The 24,421-nt window shown below is 32.9% G+C and overlaps 3 protein-coding genes across 3 annotated transcripts; 2 read left to right on the forward strand and 1 right to left on the reverse strand.

Annotated features, from left to right (window-relative positions):
* The first annotated feature begins 527 nt into the window (after positions 1-527).
* On the forward strand, positions 528-6,973 carry LOC25500655 (pyridoxine/pyridoxamine 5'-phosphate oxidase 2). The gene is made up of 6 exons (XM_013589139.3): positions 528-721; positions 810-917; positions 1,010-1,042; positions 1,128-1,223; positions 6,348-6,515; positions 6,598-6,973. Exons 1-6 carry the CDS (start codon positions 638-640, stop codon positions 6,697-6,699), a joined length of 591 nt encoding a protein of 196 aa, XP_013444593.1. The 5' UTR covers positions 528-637; the 3' UTR covers positions 6,700-6,973.
* Positions 6,974-7,003: 30 nt separating this feature from the next.
* Positions 7,004-10,351, reverse strand: LOC25500656 (laccase-6). The gene is made up of 6 exons (XM_013589140.3): positions 9,807-10,351; positions 9,533-9,684; positions 9,201-9,445; positions 8,973-9,101; positions 7,523-8,464; positions 7,004-7,316 (listed from the first exon to the last, which is right to left on the reverse strand). Exons 1-6 carry the CDS (start codon positions 9,921-9,923, stop codon positions 7,186-7,188), a joined length of 1,716 nt encoding a protein of 571 aa, XP_013444594.1. The 5' UTR covers positions 9,924-10,351; the 3' UTR covers positions 7,004-7,185.
* Positions 10,352-20,612: 10,261 nt separating this feature from the next.
* LOC25500658 (protein KINESIN LIGHT CHAIN-RELATED 1) lies at positions 20,613-24,393 on the forward strand. Its single transcript, XM_013589142.3, has 3 exons — positions 20,613-21,826; positions 22,524-23,432; positions 23,975-24,393. The coding sequence occupies exons 1-3, from the start codon at positions 21,252-21,254 to the stop codon at positions 24,207-24,209; spliced, it is 1,719 nt and encodes a 572-aa protein (XP_013444596.1). The 5' UTR covers positions 20,613-21,251; the 3' UTR covers positions 24,210-24,393.
* The last annotated feature ends 28 nt before the right edge of the window (positions 24,394-24,421 follow it).

Genomic DNA, 24,421 nt, shown 5'->3' on the forward strand with positions numbered 1-24,421 from the left:
ATGATTTCAGGACCGAATCTGACCGTTTGTCCACCTATATCTCAAAGCATTCAACATGATTAATTTTTTTTTTTGTCAAATTTTGGATAGACAAAATTGTGAAATTAAAATTGAGGATCAAAATTAATCACAGGCACATACATAAAATATGATATGAACACTTAGCACATATGTCGATAATCATTTGAAAAACAATGAAATGATTCAATGGAACTACATTAGTGTGGATGCCAACACATGTGACACACATCCATCATAAACGTTTTCGATCAGAAGTGTCATCACATATTTTAATTTAAAATTGCAAATAAGGTTTTGTTTAGCAACACCACGTTTTAAGCTTATGTTTTATAGCTTATAAGTTCATATGCTAAAAAAGACTCATTTGATAACAATTTTTTCTCACGACTTATGTCTTATTTTTGTTAGCTTATGACTTTTAGTTTATCATTCTTTGTCTCAATTTTATCCCTCCCGTCTTATTTAAAAAATATTAATTAAACACATTTTTTTTTTCCACCTTATTTCATATTTATAAATTAGTTGGACCAGTGATTAACAAACTATCAGCTGTTTTTTAAGTGTAAATTGTAAAATCAATGGTACAGACGAAGAAACGGCATAGGAAGAATTGGGAATGGGGAGCATAGCATGGAAACAGCTTCTTCTCAACGCTTTGGAATCTAACACTCACCTTAAACACGTTTCTTACATGCAACTTGTATGTAACTTCTTCTTCTTCTTCTTCTTCTTCTTATTTAATTATCTTTAATTCATTTTTACGATTTTTTTTTTCATCTTTGTTTCAGGCAACCGTAGGAACCAATGGAAAACCTTCGAACCGCACTGTAGTTTTCAGAGGATTTCAAGATAACACTGATAACATCCTAATTAACACTGATACCCGTACTCGCAAGGTATTTTTAATTAAATTTCGTCAATTTAACTCCTTAATTGGGGTCATGATTAAGATTTTCATTGAAAAGTTAATTACTTGTTTGTAATACAGATTGAAGAGCTCAAGCTTTGCTCCTCTGCTGAGGTAATCATTCCATGACGCACTCTTTTTAAAAAACAAAATACAAAATGTTAAGTGGTTTATAATTTGAGACGGTTCTTGTGGTTAGATATGTTGGTATTTCACAGATTCTTGGGAGCAGTTCCGGATAAATGGGCATGTAGATATCATCGATGGGACAAATCCCGATCCGCTAAAACTTCAGGTTTGATTAGAGTTTTCAGCTATAAATGAAATTTGAATCACATTGTGTCAAGTTTTTATTCCTTTAATCATTTTGTTACTGATCTAGTGTGATAAGTGATAACCACATTGCTGCATAACTGTTGCTTGAGTTTTTATGCAATGTTTCGAAGTGAAAAGGAAAATAGTAATCTAGTTACCGCAATTGTGCTCTTTACAACCAATTGTTTCTTCCTTTAGTGGAGAGAAGTGTAATGCGTTGCCATATGTGATAGGATGATATGAATGGGATCATTGCTTCCCTTCTTCATTCTTTCCTCTCACACATCACCGAGTCTTATTAATATGCTTCTATTTCGTTGTGGTTGTAAGTAGCCATGAACTTAATCTTGAAACAAAAACTTCCTTGATGTGCATCATCACGCCGCCTCATTTGATTACTTCTCTACATTCATAGAAACCTAATTCTTTTCTATTACATTCGATTACAATTTTAGTTTCTCATTTCTCATTCTTGAGAAAATTCAGAAAGAGGTGAATTTTATATGTTAATTTAATTATTCTCCATCCTTTAGGTAACAATTCATTTTTTTTCTTCCCTTTTTTGTTGTAATCCACACAACCTTATATAAATGATTCTTCACAAGTGAATGTTACAAAATCTCGTATTTCCTGTGACCCATTTAGATTTTCCATCTCAATCTCATGCAACTTCTCTCACATTGTTTCGAATTCACGGGCTAATTCCGCGACTGAGATCTAGTGTTGTAGGGTTTTCAACTCTGTTCCTCCCATATTGTTCCCTTTAACAATTTTTATAAAAGAAATCAACAATTCCAAATTACATTGATTTTTTCCCCGTTCATGGGTTCCATTTAAAACTTCAATATTTGTTGATTTCAGCCATTGGATCGTCATGCTCAAACCATTCATTCATGTGTTCCATATGCTCTGCAATGCAGATATTTCTTAGTTGGTTATTGATTTTTGCACCAATCTTTTATATTCCTCGGTTGATGCGCCTGTCAAGGGTTTTTATGGCTTATGACATCAATGAACTTGTAATTAGGAGTTTGTTAAATGTGACTCCTTCAATTATTATCATAAATATTTCACATTTTCATTGAGGCAATACTCATACAACACAACTCACACATTCCATTTGTTTTTTATTTCTCAATCACCGTCATCATCTTGGAGAACCCTCCCAAGGATTCAACTTCGACCAACAACTAACCACCCACAATTTGGTAACAAAATTTTCTCTGCCATTAGAGGATAGAGAATGATGTAACGAGGGAGAGAAATTGAGGGTACAGAAGGCTTATGTAGCAACGTGAAAACCAAATGGCTTGTTGACGTGTATATTGACCAAACTGGTATAAACTAAAAACCTCCTTGTGCCTCCTATACTCCAAATCTCTCTTCCGCCCTCTCAGTCATTCCCTAACTTCTGTCTTACCGTTTAATGCTAGAGGAAATTTCCTGTTACTAAATAGTGGATGATTAGTTGTTGGTTGAGTTTGAATTCTTGGAAGGGTTTTCCAAGGTGATGGCGGTGATTGAGAAAGCAAAAACGAAGAAGGGAATAAGTGAGCTGTGTTGTATGCGTATTGACTTGAAGAAAATGCAAAATATTTACGATAGTTACTGATGGAGTCACATTTAACAAGCTCCCAAATTACGAGTTCATTGGTGCGGAAAAGCTCATCAACCCTCTGCAATGTGCAGCAGCTGAGGAAAACAAAAGTGGTGCAGAAATCAGTAACATGCCCAAAAATATCTGCACCACAGAGCATAGGGAACCCATGAAGGGATTTTCTTGAGCATGATGACCCAATAGCTTTCGTGGCATCGTATTCCATTGATGCGGCATATAGAAGTATAAGATTAGAATTGGAATTGGAATCATGTCACACTCACAAACTCATAGCCCCACGTTTCGTTAACTCACTCAAATGAAATGTAACTCCCTGAGATCAACATTCACCATCTACCAGAGAGAGAAACAACATCGACTGAAACAATTATAATAATAATTATATTAAATTCATATTGTGATAAGAAATTCGTTTTCTTCTCAGGAATAATTAAATTAACATATGAAATTTGTTTTTTTTTCCTTCTTCTTGGGAATGTGAAAAGAAAAACTAAAATTGTAATTGTGTGTAACAGAAAAGTATTTGAGGTTTCTATGAATGTGGGAAGAAATCAAATGATGGAATACGTTGATGCTTGTTTCAAGACTTAGTCCATGGCTACTTGCAACCACAATAAAATAGAAGCATAACGATAAAACTTGGTTATGTGGAGAGGAAATAATTAAGAAGGGAAGCGACATGTTGAAAAACAACGAAGAATAATAATGAATATTTGTAGTTTTCTTTTGGTCATTGTACAAATCAACAAACCATTAGAAATTCTAAGTTGCTATGTCAACGCTTTTAACTGTGTTAACATTAGGGACTAATGTGACTAAAGGAGTGAAGAGTGGATGATTTAATTGGGTTTTCGGATGTGTCAAAGACCAATGTAACGAGTTACACTTTTAGTTACACTAGATTTTTCTCATTGATTCTTCACAAATGCACGTTACGAAATCTCGTATTTCCTTTGACCCATTTAGATTTTCCATCTCAATCTCATGCAACTTCTCTCACATTGTTTGGAATTCACGGGCTACTTCAATGACCGAGATCTAGGGTAGTAGGGTTCTCAACCCTGTTCCTCCCACATTGTCCCTTTAACGGTTTTTACAAAAGAAATCGAAAATTTCAAATTACATTGATTTTTCCCCCTACATGGGTTCCCTTTAAAGCTTCAACATTTGCCGTTTTCAACTATTGAGTTGTTATGCTCAAACAATTCATTCATGTGTTACATATGCTCTGCAATGGCAATGCATATATTTTTGGGTTGACTATTGATTTTTGCACTACTCTTTTATTTTCCTCAATTGATGCACATGACAAGGGTTTATATGACTTACCACATCAATGAACTTGTAACTGAAAGCTTGTTAAATTTGACTCCATCAGTTATTATCATAAATATTTCACATTTTCTTTGAGCCAATACGCATACAACACAACTCACTAATTTCATCTTTTTTTGTTTTTCATTTCTCAATCAATGTCATCATCATGGAGAACCCTTCCAATGATTCAACCTCGACCAACAACTAACCACCCACAATTTGGTAACAAAATTTTCTCTGCCATTCACCAAAAAAAAAAATTCTCTGCCATTAGAGGGCAGAGAATGATTAAATGAGGGAGAGAGATCGGGAGAATAGAGAGCTTAGGGAGACTTTTAGTTTTATTTCATTTTGGTCCCTATACACATTAGTAAGCCATTTAATCTTCCCTGCACACTTCAACAAGTCAAAAAAGCTAACGTGGCAACGAGAAAACCAAATGGTTTGTTTATGTGTATAGGGACCAAAATGAAATAAAGCTAAAATCCTCCTTGTGCCTCCTATACTCCTGATCTCTCTCCCTCCCTCTCACCTACTCCCATAATTTATCTATCTATACCATTTAATGCCTGAGAGAGTTTCCTGTTAATAAATAGTGGATGGTTACTTGTTGGTTGAGTTTGACTCAATGGAAGAGTTTTCCATGATGATGACGGTGATTGAGAAATGAATGAAAAACGAAGAAGGGAATAAGTGAGTTGTGTTGTGTGTGTGTTGACTCAAAGAAAATGTGAAATATTTATGACAATAACTGATGGAATCACATTTAACAAGCTCTCAGACTAGAAGTTCATTGATGTGGTAAAACTCATCAACTCTTTGCAATATGTACCAGCTGAAGGGATTACTTGAGCATGGCAGCCCATGAAGCTGAAATCAACACCAGACCCAAAAATATCTTCACTGCAGATCATAGAAAACCCATGAAGGGATTACTTGAGCATGGCAGCCAGTAGCTGAAATCGACAAATGTTTTTAAAGTGAACCTGTGAAGGGAAAAAAAAATCAATGTAATTCGAAATTGTTCATTTCTTTTATGAAGTTGCATGAGATTGAGATGAAAAATTTAAATGGGTCAAGAGAAATTTGAGATTTTGTAACATGCATTGGTTAAAAATCAATTATTGAATGTTGTGCGGATTACATCCAAAAAGGGAAAAGAGAAAATGAATTGCGACCTAAATGATAGAAAATAATTAAATTAAGACATGAAATTTGTTTTTTTTTTCCTTCTCGGAAATGTGAAAAGAAAAACTAAAATTGTAATTGGGTGTAACAGAAAAGAATGAGGTGAGGGGGTTTCTATGAATGTACAAAGCAAATCAAATGGTGGAGTGCGATGATGCAGATTAGGGATTTTTTTTTTTTTTTTGTTTCAATTAGTCCATGACTACTTGCAACCAGAATGAAATAAAGGCATAACGATAAAACTCGATGATGTGTGAGAGGAAAGAATTAAGAAGGGAAGTGACATGTTAAAAAACTACGAGGACGAATAATGAATATTTGTAGTTTTCTTTTATTTTGGTCATTGTACACATCAGCAAGTCATTAGAAATGCTAAGTTGCTATGTCAACACTTTTTAGTGTGTTAATGTTAGGGACTAAGTCAGGAACCAATAGGACAGCAAGTTACACTTTTAGGAACTAAAATGATGGTTTACCCAAGCAATAGAATAAAATTAGTATAACCAAATTAATCATTGTAATTGTTGGTCTGTAACAATCGACTCTCACATTATCAATATTCCAAAACGACTGTTGAATTTGCAAAATTATAGTCAAATTTTCCCCTCCGTTGGTATTTGCAATGATCAAAATTGACATTAAGTTGGTAATATTAGGGATGAATTAGAAACCAAGTGAATAATGTCAGGGTTATATTTGATAACAAATCTTGATAGATGACCAATTTGAAAAATATTTTGCAATTCCATAGACGATTTTGGATTATTGATAATGTGGGGGGCTAGGTTGATACAACCCAACAATTTAAAGGGCTAACTTGGGTATTTACTCAAAACAAAACTCATGAAAGGAGCTGCTGGGTTTGGTATCTTTCATTGTAACATAAATATATTTCTAGGATATTGAATATGTCTCTTTTTTTAAGTCTGGGTGCTATTGTATACTATAATTATTCCCTCAATTTATCAATTCATAATGCAGCAAAGAGAAAAATCCTGGTTTGCTAGTTCCTTGAGATCAAGGTCACAATATTTGTGGCCCAACCCAGGACTTCCCTGTCTAAATGAACAAGCACAGATAGAAATAATGTTGGATCCTTCTGTAGGTCCAGTTGATGCTTTTTGTCTTCTAGTTCTAGAACCAGATCAGGTACTGATGCCTCTCCTAGTCTACCATTAATATATTCCTTTTCTCTTTCACATATATTCACTATGGTTTCAACCATTTACAGGTTGATTACTTGAATCTAAAGAGTAACCAGAGACTAACATTCAGATCAAGCTTGACTGATGCAGCAAACAAAAGCTGGATTGTGGAGAGGGTCAACCCGTGATTTCTTATCTCTCATACATAGATTTCATTGCGATCAACAAATTGCATGTTCTGAGAGTATCAGAGAGAGAACTGACAGTCATTTACTGGTAAGATTTTTATTTAACAGGAGTCCAGTGTATCAGCTTTCGTGCCTCGTAGCTTTCTGAGCAATTGAATGTTGTATTTGTTCAATGTAAACCTAGTAAGATTGAATATGAATTGGCTTCTTTTGTATAACATCTTAATATATGGACATCTCTTTGATTTCCAATAATATCAATATGTTTTAGTTACTTTAGAAATTTGATGAATTAGTGCGCATATAAAAGAGATTCACATTCATCTATTCATTTTGCTTCTTTACATCCATAAGTTTTTCTTTTAAAAGAATTGCACTAGTGCCACATTATACAATTACAAACTCGGAGCTAAATAACACTCGAACTTGGAAAAAAGGTCACAGAATTATCTGTTAGCACTATTTGTTTTGATCTGTTGGTAGTCCTTAACATGTTGGCAGATCTGGTGGGGGATGTGGTAAAGACTCCAGATCTCCTTTTCCATTCTTCACTATAAATACCATTCCTAGTCCCCATGATTGGTGTATATCTATGTGGCAGTGCATGTACCACACACCTGCAAAAAGTTATATCATTGACTATAAGAAATGAATAATTCCTTCAGCCAAAAAGAAAAAAAGAAATCAACAGTTTCGTGATTGTTTTTATATGCAAATGTTAGAGGTCAATTTGTTAGGAGGAGGGAGAATTTGTTAGCAGCAAAGATCAAACCCTGGATGTTTAGTAAAATAGAAAAATGAAATACATTGATGTGGTGTATACCTGGATTATCAGCCACAAAACGGACAGCTGCCCATCCACCGACCGGAACTCCAATTGTATTCATATATGGGGGATCCACCAAATTGAATTGTGCAGTTAGTGGATTATAGTTTCCTGTGCCATATCCTACAACGTAAAAGCTGTAGCCATGGATGTGAATTGGGTGATTTTCAATGTTGACTGTTCCTGTGTTCTGCAAAATGAGTTGCACCTTGGTACCATATTCAAGGACCTTAGTTCTAGTTCCATTCAATGACTCCGTGTCATATGGAATGTTGTTAGGAGCACCATTAACGAAGTCGTAGAACTTAGAGGGTGCGTCAGGAAAATCTTCAGTGTACAATCCATTTATTTTCTTATAATAAGCTTCTAGGATTGAAATATGGGGATGAACGAAACTTATATTGTTCATTGAAGCTGTCAGCACCCCATTATTCATGGCTTGACAGTTTTGTTTGGGTGTCTTTGAGTGGCATTTTTTAACATTCAATCCAATGGTGATGAATATATTTTTATCAATTTCTTTGAAAACACTCACTTGATTTAGGCTCCTTAATCCGTCCATGACTGTCTTAACAGCCAGCTTATCATCAGGTTTAGGTAATTTAGCTGGTAAATACGAACTGTTAGATTCTGCCCCTATATAATTGAAGTAGGCTATGGCTGAAACATTTTGATATTTGACAATCCTGCCAGACTTGTAAGGTGCAACAGCTATGGAGTATTTTCCTACTGGTCGATCAGCTGAAACTAGGACATTCAGTGTTTGACCTGGTCCCAGCATCACTGTGTCTGTCGTGAATGGCTTCGTGTATTCACCATCAGCTTCCACGATTGTTAAGTTGTGATTAGCAATGGAAAAGAAGTTCTCCGTGTTTAAACCTGCATTTATTAGTCTTAACAAGTAGGTCCTTCCCGGAATCACGTTAAGTTGGTACACATCTGAAAAGATGATAGAAAATGAAACATATAAGTGAAAACTGAAGATAGAAAATTTAAACTACAAAGTTGTGAGTTGCCAATTGTCTTAGACTGGTTTAGAAGACCAGTGCCTACGCAGTCTCATGGATATTGTTATGGTGTCAATAGATTCTTAGTGAAAAAAGATTACCACCATGCACCATGTTAGCCAAATTATTTTACGTAACTTAATCTGATTGAGCCATCTCTTTATAAAATAATCACTGACATTATTAGATGTATACTATGAAGCACTAACACAGACGCGGACATTAAAAATCACATTCAAACATACACGTAGAGACCAGTAATAATTTAAGAAAATAGAATGATTGAGTGTGTCAGTTGTGTCAGTGTTGGACACCGGACATGTTTTCAGTATGAAGTGTCAATGTGGCATAGGTTGTATACAATATTAAGGAACCCCCATTAAATGAAATCAATATTTTCACTATCACTTGTTATTTATCTTCTTTTTTCTCAAAAATACCATTAATTGAGCAGTTGTAGTTAGGGCCTGGGTGACTGTTAATGGTATATGCATCTGCTGGAGGTGGAGCTCCTCCATTAACTAGAGTGGCATGCTCAATTTGTTGAAGATCCTGCAGCCAATATTCCCCTGCCATATTCCGAATTAGCTCACAACATTAGTGCTGTATAGAGAAAACATACAACTTGAAACATTGAATTCAAACCAAAGGAACCACATTGAAGTTACCTAGTATAATTAGTTGCTCTTGATAAGGAGCCTTAAATGGGAAAGGTACCCTATTCTTTGGATAAACAATCATAGCTCCATGAACCGTTCCTCTCAGCCAAGAAACATGAGCATGCCAAAAGAAAGTGCCCTTTTGATTCACCACTGTAAAGTTATAGGTGAAACTCTGGCCTGCTTGAATTGGACATTGTGTAATAAAGGATGGTCCATCATACCAGCATGATAGCCGCTGCCGGATACCATGCCTAAAATTCGAAAATCAAGTTTGTTAGTTAAATTATCATTTTTGATTAAATGAACTGCATTATGTATGCGGTTTTGCTTGAAATTACCAGTGAATTGTAACATTGAAAGGTGTCTTATTGGTAACCTTGACTATGATTCTGTCATCTTCTTGCGCGTAAACAACAGGTCCTGGATACATACCATTGACCGTGACAATGTCTTTTGAGTTGCAAAGTTTTGTAACTCTTTTAGTTTGAACCTGTAGAGTAACCATTAAGCAGATCAACAATAGTTAATATTGCTTTTGAACTTTGAAAACCACAAATAAATAGAAATATTTTTTCTACAAATGTGAAGGTCAAAATGGAACAAAGAAAATACCTTGAAATCATAGAACCTTGTTGATTCTCCCCTTGCATAATGTGCCATAAGTTTGACATTGTAAGTAGTACATATCACACTCAACCATAGAATAAACAAGGTGACAAAGTTGGCCATTTTAAGTAGTGAATATAGATTGTGGCACAAGGTAGAATGGAAGAGAAGCCCTTTTAAAAGAGTACTGAAACTCTTTTTTGTTAGATTTTATTTTATTAAAGCAAAGTCAGAAAAACACTATTGATGCAGGTTCTATTCTATTTGTCAGCTTTCATGATTCATCTAGCGTGAATTGGTGATGATAAGGTGCTGGGATGTGATTATTCAAGATGACCACAATGGTAGGGAAGGTTTCAACAAACCCTTTTCTTCCCATCCTATCTGTTTTTATCTAATTCTCTTCTTTCTTGTCAACATTTTCTGTTACAAATCATACCATTGACTCAAATAGAGGACACACATGCTTCTAAACATGCTCCACCATAATCAACCACCACTTCCCTTTCTGTTCTACATGTTTTTTCCCATGAATATTAATGTTTTTATAACTGCTTTTAGAGTAAGAATGTTTGGTCAAGTTGATTATTTATTTTCTCAAACAAAAAAAAAAAAGTTGATTATTATTATTATTAGAGTCATGCTAACAAATGTTCTTTAGGGCATTTGTTAAGGATTCAAAATTAGAAATTATTGATGAAATTATTAATTTCATATCTTTTTGGTGTTAATCCTTCGGTTCTCAACGAAAGAGGGTCCTGGTAACTCGAAGTTTGGTCGGGAGGCAAGTAAAACTCGGTCAAGAGTTATACTATCCATAAATCGAATTTGAGTTCTTTTGAACAATTCATTCTAGGCGATCTATAAATTAATCTTATATTGAAAACCATATATGGTATAAGCTCAAGCCACGTATATGAATTAGGGTTAAATATGATTTTGATCCCTATAAATATACAAACTTTTCGTTTTAGTCCCTCTAAAATTTTCCTTCAACTTTTAGTCCTCTAAAATTTTCCATCTTCATTTTTGTCCCTCCTTTAAAGTAAACTCATATGTAAAATTCATATTTTTGAATAAAATTTTGCAGAAAAATTCATAATATTATAAGAATCTCTCCCAAAAAAATTTAGAATTTTTTAACAAAACATGAATTTAGTATGAATTTTTATGGTTAAAAATTCATATTAAATTTATGTTTTTTTTAAAAATTCTAAATTTTTTTGGGAAAGATTTTTACAATATTCTACACATTTATGCACAATTTCATTGAAAAAAAAAATACTAAAATTAACTTAAAAATAGGGACCAAAAGTAGTGATTGAAAATTTTATAGGGACTAAAAGTTGAAGGAAAATTTTAGAGGACTAAAACGAAAAGTTGGTATATTTATAGGAATAAAAAACATATTTAACCCTGTGAATTATCCCTTCAGCTATCACTTTTTAATTTTTGGGTGGTTGGGGTTCGAACCTCGGACCTTGCATATTTTATGCATTGTCCTTACCAACTGAGCTAAGCTCATGAGGATCCTTTAACTATCACTTAGCAGTACATTTCTTGAACGAGAAAAATTAATGATATTTCACTTTTTTATTTTATTTTTATAAGGATGATATATTTCACTGTGTCTGAGTTGTATTGAAAACCAAATTAATTTGTTTAGAGTAATGTCTTTTACAATATGTTTTATTATTCCTTTCCACATGATTGAACCAATTTAGTGAGACCAACAAAGTGTGACACTTAATATCTGGATGTATTCATCTTTAGCTCTTAGCCAAAGATACCATAAGTTTAAAAAAAAAATCCAATTTAGTGAGTATCTCTCGTCTACTCAAAATTGGTATTATTCATTATTATTCTATAGTCACAAAGCAATCGCATTTTTAGGGTTGAATAAATAAAGCAGTGATAAGACTACGATTTAGACAACTCAAACTTTCATTATCACTTTGTAGTTGGGGAAAGAGGTGAGTATATATATATATATATATATATATATATATATATATATATGTGTGTGTGTGGGTCACTTTGTTTTGCTTTTATTGGACATCTTCGTCTTCTCATTCATAAGCAAAGTTGATGCGCCTTCACATACCTAGACCATCATTATTGGAATAAATTATAGTACCACAACAATCTACATTTCACTTTCTATATATATATATATATATATCATATCAACGACGATGCTATGATATTTTACTTCTAAGGAGTAACACAAATTATTGTTAAAATTTCAAACGATTTTTAAGCATTAGTAATTTAGGATAGACCCTAGGCTACATGAGACATTTCTCCATCACAATTTATAAACATTTTCCTTCTAATTAACACATACTTTGTCATCATGCCTACAATGCATGTTTTGCATGGTACCTTTACCAAACGATTCGGTTTGCAAAGAAAACATTTCAACCCTGATTATGATGTTGTAGTTTCTTTTATACATTCCTCGTGCAACTTACTACAAATATATCCAGTTAATTATAAACTGCAACTTACTACAAATGTATCCAGTTAATTATAAACTATTGGTCAACTCAATTTTATTTTATTTTTGACTCATATAGATCTAATTAACCAGCTAATGACCTCAATCATTGGCAACGTAACTACAAGTTTTCTATCATTATTCCAAATTATTTGTTTGATTGAAAAATTAATCCTTAAACCTCGAATATATATATTTTATAAGAGTGCATTGTTAATGAACTAAATCTCGATAACTTGTTTTTTCACGTTTTTTCTTTCTAGGTTAAAATTCATTTTTCTTTTAACTTATGAAATAGTTTATCCACCGGCAAGGGTAAGTAAGAAGCCCTACTACTTTTACAAATAAAGAGCAATTAGAGTAAACTTTATCCTAAACAATTTATGTCATATACTATCATAAATTATTCTACGTACTTATACAAATTAAATTAAGTTATATGCACAAATAAACTCTCGAATTTTAGATCGCTAATCCATAGAGTTTTGCTCTGGTTTTAAATTAAGCCCTCATAAATAGTGGGATTGGAACCCTTCGGTCTCATATTAGTCCGTCCTTGAGTCTGATATCGATTTTTATTTTTATTTTGAAAAGTCTCTTGACTTTCTCCAAATCATATGAAATCACCCTTGAGTTAAAATGTGGACCATAGTATTTGAGAGACACTTGAAGGACAAGTCTTAATATATATGCAAACAAGCTTAATTGGCCAAAATGGAGCAACAAGATGATTGTGTTTTATGCATGCCATGATTTATATATAAATAGTAACTTCTAAAACACGCTTATGGCCAGCTAGCATGTAGTGATGACAGTGCCAACTGTAGCAAATACTATAAATTAACTTCATGCACATTTCATATGTAAGTTAAGTTTTTACCATTTTAATTTTCTTTAGCTTAAATACCAAGTAATGTATATGTAGCGAAAATTGTTTAATAACCAAGCCAAACCCGTGCATGCGTATCAAATATTTTTTTTCTCCTTTATGAGTAACTGCATGCATGATCCAAATTTGTTTGTAATGAATGGAGTAGTTTCAACCTTTATGTATGCGTATCAATGCATGCTTTCTAAAATACCTCGTCTGGATTGTACAAACAACTGAGCTGACAGAATATATGTTAACCGAATTTGAGGCACAATCATGGATAATACATTGTACAAACATTGTCGACATAAAAGTTTTTTTACACATATACATCTAAGATGGTGGAGAGAGAGATGGATTCATAAACCGTTAGGACAAAGAGCCATCTTCAAGGGACCTAAATTCCCTGCATAAATTATTGCGTGCTACATGAGGTAATCAATCTCTATCATTAATTTGAGATCAGACGGCTCATATCACATATCTATCATTGATTTGGGATCACACAATTACAATTGAAAATCTGAATTCATCTCCAAGGTGTTAATGTTAGTCTAATAGTTGGACTTTAAAAACTTCTTACAAGACACACAAATATATACGAGAACCAATAGTTAGATACGACGACCTTACATCACAAATATAAAACCAACTTAAGGGACAATTTTTTTGAACCAATATCTCGGATACTGGCCTCAAATGAATTAACCAATTAGTCAAGATTGAATTTAGATTTGTTGTAGTCACAAGTCCATGGATTCACCGTAAATAGTACATTGATGACCATTAAATCAAATTCGGACATATTTGGTCGATTTAATCTTCATCTAATAGTCATTAATGTTCTCCGGTTCGATTATCTCTGGTACTAATTTAGATGGGATAATTTAACTTCTTAAAAAAAAAAAAATAACCATATTATATATAAATAGTACGATATATACACATATATGTTAGACTTCCCTAAAATTGGGTTCATCAATAATGACCTTTTATCCCAGATACTAACCTTTGAGTTTCTTCTTTTGTTTTCTTGTTTTTTTCTCTTGTTTTCTTGTTGTTGAGTCTCATTTGGCTTAGTTTTATCACATTTCCTTATTAGTCACTTAAATATATTATATGCATTTGTTAAATGATTATGTTTTGAGTTGTGACTTATGTATAATAGTTAAGCATTTTTAATTTGTAGACTTTGATGGTTTCAACTTCCACCTTGTTAATTTGGTCGTTAGGCATTAAGACTATTGTTTTTGTGTTTTTTTTGAGTGGCAAAGCACCACATCTAACATCAGCTCTCCATAGTCAAACTTTGATGGTTTCCACCTTTACTTGCTAGTTAAGCTTTGTCCTAAAACAGAAATTCGATAAGTGCTTAAACAAGGGTTAAACTTGGGGAAACCTAATTTCTTGTAGCTTGATTTTGTTAAAGGGGCAATAAGGGGGCAAAGTGGGTGTCAAAATGATGGATTTTGGGATGATAATTAATGATATAGAGAAAGTGAGTGTGAAAAATCTCAAGCATTGTTAATTTGGAATATCCAAGAAACTTAATGATAATACAAACTAATATCTTGTTTCGTCCATACCTTGCGTCTTGCGGGGATGACGTTTAATAATATTTGCCGATTCAAAAAAAAAAAAAAAAAGTAAAGTTGAATTTCTTTGAAGCCAGGTAATTAAAAACACTTTTTAATGCGATCAACCAAGTAAATTGATCTCCCAAATCAAAATCATTTGACAATATTGTTCACTATACATTTTGCTACAATTTCTTGTTGATTTTGATCAAGATTTCACTCAGTAGTAGCTTGGTTCAACTCCAATTGAACATGATTAATTAGTACACTTGATTAATTAAGCACAAATGGTAATGAGTTTTGGTTAATAATAAAGGCTAACCCAAGTTTGAATCTTTATTTAAATAATTATTGATCAAATTTTACTTATCATCCTTCTAAACTCTAGATTATTTTAATATCTTTTTCCTACAAATCAAACGGATAAAACAACAAAAAAAGACAATAGAGTTTTAGAAGAGATAATGAAAGGACAATGTATGCATTTTAGTTCCAAAATGCCCCTATAGATTTTATTTTTTAGGGGGTTTTACTAATTTGCAATCGATAGGTTTTTATTGTTTTATTATTCATGTTGGACTTTTCATTTTAGTGAATTACAAGTACCCCCATAATAATAAAAAATCAATGCAAATAAATCAACATATAGATATAAGTGTACTAATTATCTGAATATTATTTTTGAAAAAAGTAAATGTCTTGGACTAACTAGAGGAAGGTATCATAGGGAAAGAAAGCAACTGTGACTATGACTCATAAACTACTACATCAGCTTTTGGTTACCAGTTATTGCTCACAAATTGTGCTTTGTTATTTTAGGAAAACATCCACTAAGAACAAGGAACCATAAATTTTGTCTTAGATTGTACTTGTAACTGAGACATTTGGTCTTCCATTGTTCAAGTAATCATATTAACAAAATTGATAGAGGTCGGGATTGGGGTTCAAACATTACACTTATTCATATAAAAGTGAATTTGTAATCATTAAATTACTTGAAAAAAATTGATACTACAAAAAAATTGTTTCATAATCACAATTCAAATGATAAAAAGATGTAAAAATATTTGATAGGTTAGAGTAAATTTCTAACTCAATTCCTCATTTTTTTTAGCATTTATTATGTGTGAATTTTACTACTAAACTTTTTAAATTGTTTAACTGAAGTCTATGTTCTACTTTTAACTTGTATCTACAAACACTATGCACTCATATGAGAATTGCTCAAAGCATAGCCAATTTCACAAGTACTACCATTTTTCTTGTGTGCTTCAAAAAAACATAGTAACTCCTTGCTATAGAATGAGAAAAACCCTTCCAAAATTCAAGATTTGACATCCAATTCAAAAAAATAGCATAAAAAATATCTGATTCTCAATCAACTTTAGTGACAGTTACGGACTATCAATGCTAATTATAACCATTAATCAATTTGTAAAAATTCAAATTTGAAGAATGCTATTTCATTAAATTAAACAAACATGATCTACACCACTAAAAATAAAATAAAAAATGATCTTCCCTTTGGCCCAAAAACTAATCTTCCTCCTTTTGCTTTGCTCAAACCACTAGATCAAATGCTACATAAAACGATCTATTTATTTTAATTATCTCACCAAATATGTTTTAAAAACAAAACCGAACAATTCAATCAGTTGAACCGTGAACTGCATTTGTTACACTTAATTAGTATGCGGTTTGTCCCAGTTCAAGCCGTTTAAAGCAATTGAACCATGATCCAGATTTCGTTTTTAAAACATGATTCACTACTTTCAAATTCATAAGATATACTTAATCAAAAATACTCATAAGCTTCATCAAAATCAAAATCCAGCATATATATAAACCTTAAAATTAATCTCCTAGAAACGGACCGGATTTGTGTACAATCAAGTCAACCTCGTCTAAATTGTCCGAACAAGGTTAGATGGTCTAAATTTTAAAATCTTAACTTAAAATCTAGGCCATCCCATCTTGATCAGAAGGTTCAAATGTGACCGATTGCAGTCAACTGCACTTGATCCAAATCCTCTAGCAAGTAACAACATAATAACAAATTTACAAACAAGAAGCTAGTACAAAATTGAGTTGATATAATGTCATAACAATTTCATTAACATCAAACAAAAGCCAACAAGATCCAACAAAGTCAACACACACACACACAAGACTAAATTTTGATGATGACAAGATGAATAACTAAAGAACCCAAGAACACAAAGAGTTAATATTACAAACCGAAAAAGAGATCAAGAACGAAGGTTGGATTTTGAAGGAAGAGAAGTGGTGGGACCCTCAAAAGGAAGATGAGAAACAGGGGTAGTAACCATGAGAGGAAGATCATCGTTGTTGTTATCATCTTCAATGTCAGTGGTGGTAAGGTTGATGCAAGAACAACGTTCCAAGGAAGCAAAGAAAGCAGAAGCCACGTTGGTGCCGACCCAGTTGGCAACTCTGTCAAGTTTGTCGCATGATATCAACCCACATGCGTTGTTGTTGCTGTTGTTGGACATTGTTGAAGGTTTGGAATGGAATTTGTAGCAAACAAGATGAATACAGAGAGAGGTTGGAGTTTTGTTTGTGGAGGTATGGGACAGGGGAATTTTGTTGGAAACGTGTTTTGTGAAGGAAAAGGGAAAAGAAAAGTATATATTGAATTGAATTTTATTTTATTTTTTGACTCAAAAGTTTGTATTGAAATAGATTAAAGTGTTAATAGTGTTTTAGCTCTGTAATATAAGTTATTTCTGGTTTTTCCCTTTGTAAAATATTTTTTTTTTGAATTTCATCCTTGTAATTTGAAGATTTTTTGGTTTTGGACCTTCATGAAAAATTTCGTTCCTTGTAATTTGAGCAAATTTCGGTTAACCCTTTGCCATATCTTTGATTTTGTATGGTTAAAAATCACCAAGCACACACCACGCCCCTCCATCTCTATTCCTACGCTCTTCAACAAGGTTCTCCCAAAGTCTTCGTTTTGCCGACAAATCACATTTGGAATAGACATTAATGGCTATACATCTTCTTTTCTCTACCCTCACTCCAAACACACCCCTACATATCCTTCCCTTTGGAATGAAAATAACAAGTTAGCACTTGATTTTCTCCAAATAGAAAGAATACCCTCACTACTACCTTCGGACGCTCTAATCACGAGGACAAATTAAATGTGTCTTTAATATAATACTATTTGTTTTGTCTTTTGTGAGTATTAAAAAAAGTTTAATTTATATACTAAAGAGATCAAAGAGGAAAAAATGTGTTTATGTTTGTTTAAATGAAAAATGTTTCATTAAACTGAATGAAGTAATTTATAATTTTATATTATTTAAATATGGTGTCTTATCAAAACTAAGTAAGTTTTATGTTTATTGTAATAACAAATTAAATTACTTAATTGTTTATTTTTTTTAGGTAGTTAATCTAATTCAGATGATTAAATGACTTAAAACTAATTCAAGAAATTTATTTATTGAATTAAATTAGGTACAATAAGAAAAATAAGTAGCTAAGTAATTTAATTTATTATTAAAATTACTTAAATTGGTTTTTTTTTTTGGGTGGTGGCTGAGTTCGAACTCCCGACCTTACATATTATTATGCATTGTCCATACCAACTGAGCTAAGTTTGGTTTGATTTGACTTGATTATCTAATTAATCAATTTAAAAAAAATATTGAGGAAAGAACTTTTTTTATTGATTAAAATGGTACTAATGATGTACCAAAAAAATGGTATTAATTATCATTTTACAACTGTTGTCAATCAAATTTGAACTTTGTATTTTGAGGTTATAACGTCAAGCTCCTAACATTGAGTTATCACCTAGGTATATTAATGAACTAATTAATTAATTAATTTTAATTAATTATTAAAATAATTAAATTATTATAACCTAAGTCAATGATGTTAGCACTTTATAATATAAACGACTAATCTGGGAAAAAAATTAAAATAAATGACAAATTCAAAATTTGAAATTAAGTTTAGAGATTGTACGAGTAATTTCATTTGACTTTATATGTCACTTCTGTATATTCATTGGGTTCGAATCCAATCCGATGATGCAAAAACGTTAAATCTTTTTGAGGAAGAGTTTTATCATTTATTGTGGCTCTACCATTCTTGATGGATTAATCTCTGGAATTGCACGCAGTGAGTACCCTGTTAAAAAAAAAAAAAACAATAAAGATTTTATATATCTCTATACCCTATTTTTTCTTCTTCTTTTCTTTGGTACATTCCCTATTTCTATTATATCAAACAAATATCACAACCTAGATGAAAATTTGAATCTTGTAGAACTAATTAGTAACTATCTTTAAGATGGTTCACTAGAAGCTACATTTGCTAAAGATGGAGCAATACATTGTCTTAGTGCACCAACATTTTAAATAGTCTATACTAAATTGACAATTTGATTCTTATTTGTGATTCTTTGTTGAAATTTGAAGACTCAACTTATTTGCTCCATAAAACCCCTAACAACAAGAGGTGTCAATGTTGTTGCATCTTTAAACATCAAGGCATGATAACAACAAGAGGTATCACTTTAGCTATATATTAAAAGTCTTTGTAATGGACCTTTTTCACATCTCTTTGTTTCCTATCCACCTTGATCTTGAAGCTTTCATAGTATCTAGGTTAGAAAAAAAAGAGTGTTCGTTCGAGTTAAACCTCGGAAGAAACGTAGACCATAAGAATTTTGCACCTATTGCAAAACTAGCATTCTTATATGATCTGTACTCTTCAAGTATCGAAATGGATTACATGTATTATGAAAATATGTAGTATAAAAAGGATAAACTAAGGTCCAGCGTAAACGCTCCAAACAAACAAATACTACTTGAGATCTTCTTACTAAGAAAATCTTATCTTATATCCTCTAATAATGAAGACTTGGTCACAAAGTATTCGTGTTTCCTATTGTTTGTCCACTCATAACCCAACTATGATAGCAATATTTTTCATCGCAATGAATATAACTTTAAAATGAAAACTTTTTTTATATGATTAAAATAAAAACTTTGTTGGCAAGCATTCACATATTATTATATATGTAATTCCTCTAAATTATTATATGGTTGAAAGTTTTCCCTTTGAATAATATTTTTGCTATAATTTAACATGGATACTCCTTTGCTTACCTCTAATAAAATAAAATGAGGATACACACATTAAAAAAAACTACAAATTTTGTTTCAGTTAAAATCTCAAAAACTACTAAAGAGAGAGGCCATCTTCCTAGCCTCTTTTCACTATCGGACATTCACCATCCACATACTCTTATTATTACTTATTATGCAACCCAATCAATTTCGCATTATATATGCACTAATATAGCAAAAGAAAAATGTTATATGCACCTTTTTTTTTTTTTTTTTTAAATCCAATATTCAGGTATAAGATTAATTAATTTGAGAGGTCAATCACATCGCCCACTAGTAAAGGATTCACATCATCTAATGACCAAACATGAAAATTCTAACCCTGACAACATGTTTAAGGAGCTGAATCTCTTACTTTGAACCAATACATTACTGATATTTAGAAATAATTGCTAACTAAATAAAACTAGTTTATGTGATCGACATATGATTAAGTCTAAAGAAAAATGATAGATTTCATATCGTGATAAATCAAAGATTGAATTTCGACTAAAAAGATAACACTATTTGTGTCTATTACATGAAGGTAAAAAAACTAGTGTACCTACACGTCCCATTTTCTTGAGTAAGATTCAATATTATTTATTTACTTAGCACTTGAATGAATTTGGTGTAAGAAAAGTATAGTAAAACGAGTATGCTGTTAACATCCAAGTCCAGCAACTTAGTCTGCTACATTCTTACTAGAAAAGAAAAGTATACTATAAAATTGAAAGACATAATAAAAAATTAAACAACGTAAATTTTCTGAAACTCCAATTTCAATCTAAAAACAGAATCATGGAAATTGTGACTCTGTTCTTACCTTTCTTCCTAGTGAAGCTTGTTCTGAAATTAAAGTATTCAAATTCCATTATTACAAGTCGTCTCTTTCAAGCAACGTTCCACTACTACCATCCCTAATCCATTTCTCTTCTACTTTTTTTTCCCTTTTTCACTCTCTTTTTCTTCGAACACTCACTTCTATACTCATTTCAATCTTCTCCCACACTTCTTCATTGTAATTATATATGCACATTCAATAGCTTAGAACAAAATTAAGTTTGTTTTTTTCACCCAAAAATCAGAATTTTTTGACATGGTATATTCTAATTAAAAAAGAATTTTTCCCTTTTTTGAAAAACCAATTTGGAATAATGGGTATGGAGAAATTTTCAATTTTGAATAGTGGGTATGAATAAATTTTCAATTTTGAATAATGGGTATGAAGAAAGCTTAAATTTTGATCCATGAATGTGAAAAAAATTCAATTTTGAAACTTGGGTGTGAAGAAAGTTTAAATTTTGAATCATGGGTATGAAGAAATTTTGAATTGTGGGTATTGATTGTTCAACAATGACAGAGTTAACAGTGAAAACCCCACCTCAAATGCAATCATTTGGTGTTTTCCTCCGTGAACCACCACAGAATGAGTCCACCGATGATGATAACCACCGGAACCAATCACCCGCGATGAGGAAAACCATAAAGAAAACAATAATCATTGATGAATCTTCCTTAGAGAATCCTGATTTGGGTCCATTTCTTCTGAAGATGGCAAGAGATACCATAGCTTCTGGTGAGAATCCAGAAAAGGCTTTGGATTATGCAATTCGGGCATCCAAGTGTTTTGAACGGGTTTTGGGTCCGGGTGTGGATCTTGCCACGTGTTTACATGTTGTTGCTGCAATTTATTGTAGTTTGGGGAATTTGGATGCGGCTATTGAGGAGTTGGAAAGGTCTATTATGTTGTTGGATGTTGAAAACGGGTCGGGTCATGCTATGGTGAAGTTTTCTGGATATATGCAACTTGGTGATACTTATTCTATGACTGGATTGTTGGATAGATCCATTCTGTGTTATGAGTCGGGTTTGAAGATTCAAATGGATATTTTGGGTAAGTCCGACCCGAGAGTTGCTGAGACTTGCAGGTAAAGTTATTAACATGTCTTGTTTTGATGTCTTCACATACACATATATGCAATGTAATGTTACTTTCATAATTATTTTTATGCAAAAATATGACGTAAGATGATATTGATGATGGATAAAGAAAGAGGAGATAAGGATAAGAAAGATGAATATTGATGTTTATATATTGATATTTTTATGTTTGTTGGTAATGGTTGTTTGTACTTTTCTTTTTGTTTTGGTGCACATAGACCATAAGGGCATGTTTAGTGATGTGATTTTAAACTTAGGGGCGAGGGCATCACCTAATTGGGAAATGAGCATTGAAGAAGTCAATCAATTTAGTCATTTTCTCAAATTTTGCAGTATAATTTTAGTTTATGCATTTTCTCAAATGTAGTAATTTTAGTACTGGATTGTTGACCATGTGGCTGTGGTCCATGTAATGCCTTCGGAATCTGCCGTGAATTTGGGCATGGTGAATGGTTACAGATTCTCATGGGAGGAAGTATAACCAAGGAGAATGTTAGAAATTTGTACTTGTCTTAGTCCATTTTGAAAGGAAAAATAAATTGGACTGCTTAACTATCAATATTGATTTCAATTAAGAGAGTTATGATTTGGTATAGAACCCAATTTTTTCATAGAACTCAATTAGAAAATTCATGAGATAGGTGCTTAAATGTATTCCATCTAATTGGTTACCTTTAATGGCAGGTACTTAGCTGAAGCCCATGTTCAAGCCATGCAATTCGACGATGCAGAGCACTTCTGCAAGAAGACACTGGAAATTCATAGGGAGCATTGCTCACCCGCTTCCCTTACTGAAGCAGCGGACCGGCGCCTCATGGCCCTTATCTGTGAAGCAAAGGGAGATTATGAGCCAGCACTCGAGCATCTTGTCCTAGCCAGCATGGCGATGATTGCTAACGGACAAGATAACGAAGTTGCAGCTATTGATGTTAGCATCGGAGATATTTACTCGTCGCTATCTCGTTTCGACGAAGCTGTCTTCGCCTATCAGAAAGCGCTGACAGTGTTCAAATCCACCCAGGGTGAAAATCACAGTTCTGTTGCTTTAGTGTACATTCGACTCGCAGATCTTTACTGTAAGACTGGAAAATTACGAGAGTCAACGTCCTATTGCGAAAATGCGTTAAGAATATACAGTAAACCTATGCCTGGAATAACCGCCGGAGAGATTGCAAGTGGATTGACTGAAATCTCTGCCATCTATGAAGCTCTAAACGAGCCCGAGGAGGCGCTGAAGCTTTTGCAGAAGGCTGTAAAATTATTGGAGGGTATCCCGGGACAATATAGGACAATGGCAGGAATTGAAGCTCAAATGGGAGTGTTGTTCTACATGGTCGGACGGCATGTGGATGCATGGAAATCTTTTGATAATGCTGTCACCAAGCTGAGAGCCGGTGGGGAGAGGAAATCTGCATTTTTTGGATTTGTGTTGAACCAGATGGGTTTGGCATGTGTTCAACTGTATAAAATTGAAGAGGCTGCCACACATTTTGAAGAAGCTAGAGATATATTGGAGAGGGAATATGGAACCTATCATTTGGACACTCTTGGAGTGTATAGCAACCTAGCTGCAACTTATGATGCCTTGGGAAGGTAAACAATTTTTTTTCTATTTTGTTTACAAAAAATAAAAAAAATTGTTTGCGTTTGTATTGTAAATTCATCGATCTTAATCGCCTGGAGTGAAAATATCATGTAGTAATCAATCCCGCCCATTGGTTTGAGATTGGACGGTTCATATAACTTATTTGCTAAATCAATTTTAAATGATCTCGACCTTTGACTTAGATCGGATTCTCGGGATCAATAGTTGTGTGACGCAGTTACTGCGTCTAAACAAAATTCTAAAGTCACAGGATCCAGATTTCCTGCAGTTAGGGAATCACACATTTGACGTAGTCACACAATCTGGTTCATGTACCAAATTACTATTGTAAATTGAGTCCAAAATACAAGTATGAACATGTGTCATTCGATCTTGATCTAGGATTTGTTTTTCATTATATCATTATGCATGTCCCAAGCTCACTTTGACATTGTTTGGTTTCTCGTCTTTCTGTTGTATTGCAAATACATGGACAGTTTGATTGCTTCTCGGTGGATGAAAATAATTCTCTTTAATGTTATTTTTACAGAGTTGAAGATGCCATTCAGATATTGGAATACATACTCAAAATGAGAGAAGAAAAACTTGGAACTGCAAATCCAGATGTTGATGATGAAAAGAAAAGACTGTTTGAGCTTTTGAAAGAAGCCGGCAGAGTTCGAAGTAGAAAGGGAACATCTCTTGAAAACCTTATAGATTCAAACTCCTTAAAGATGAAGAAAGAAGCAAGAAGGAAACGGGGTGCATTTGGTTTTAGAACTTAGAGAGGTCTAGTTCTTTACCCCCAAAAATTATCTCTTATTTTGAACATGTGAGAATTTGTTGAGATTTTAGATTCGAAGAAGCTTCCTTGTTCCTATATATTTTAACATAATCCAAGTTTCACATGATTTTTTTTTTCTGGCACATGTGAGGAAATGAATGGTGATTATAAACTCCTTTTGTTTCCCTTTCTCTTGTTTCTTGCTGATTGTCT

The sequence above is a fragment of the Medicago truncatula genome, chromosome 8 (assembly GCF_003473485.1).
Source record: "Medicago truncatula cultivar Jemalong A17 chromosome 8, MtrunA17r5.0-ANR, whole genome shotgun sequence".
Classification (NCBI taxonomy): domain Eukaryota; kingdom Viridiplantae; phylum Streptophyta; class Magnoliopsida; order Fabales; family Fabaceae; genus Medicago; species Medicago truncatula.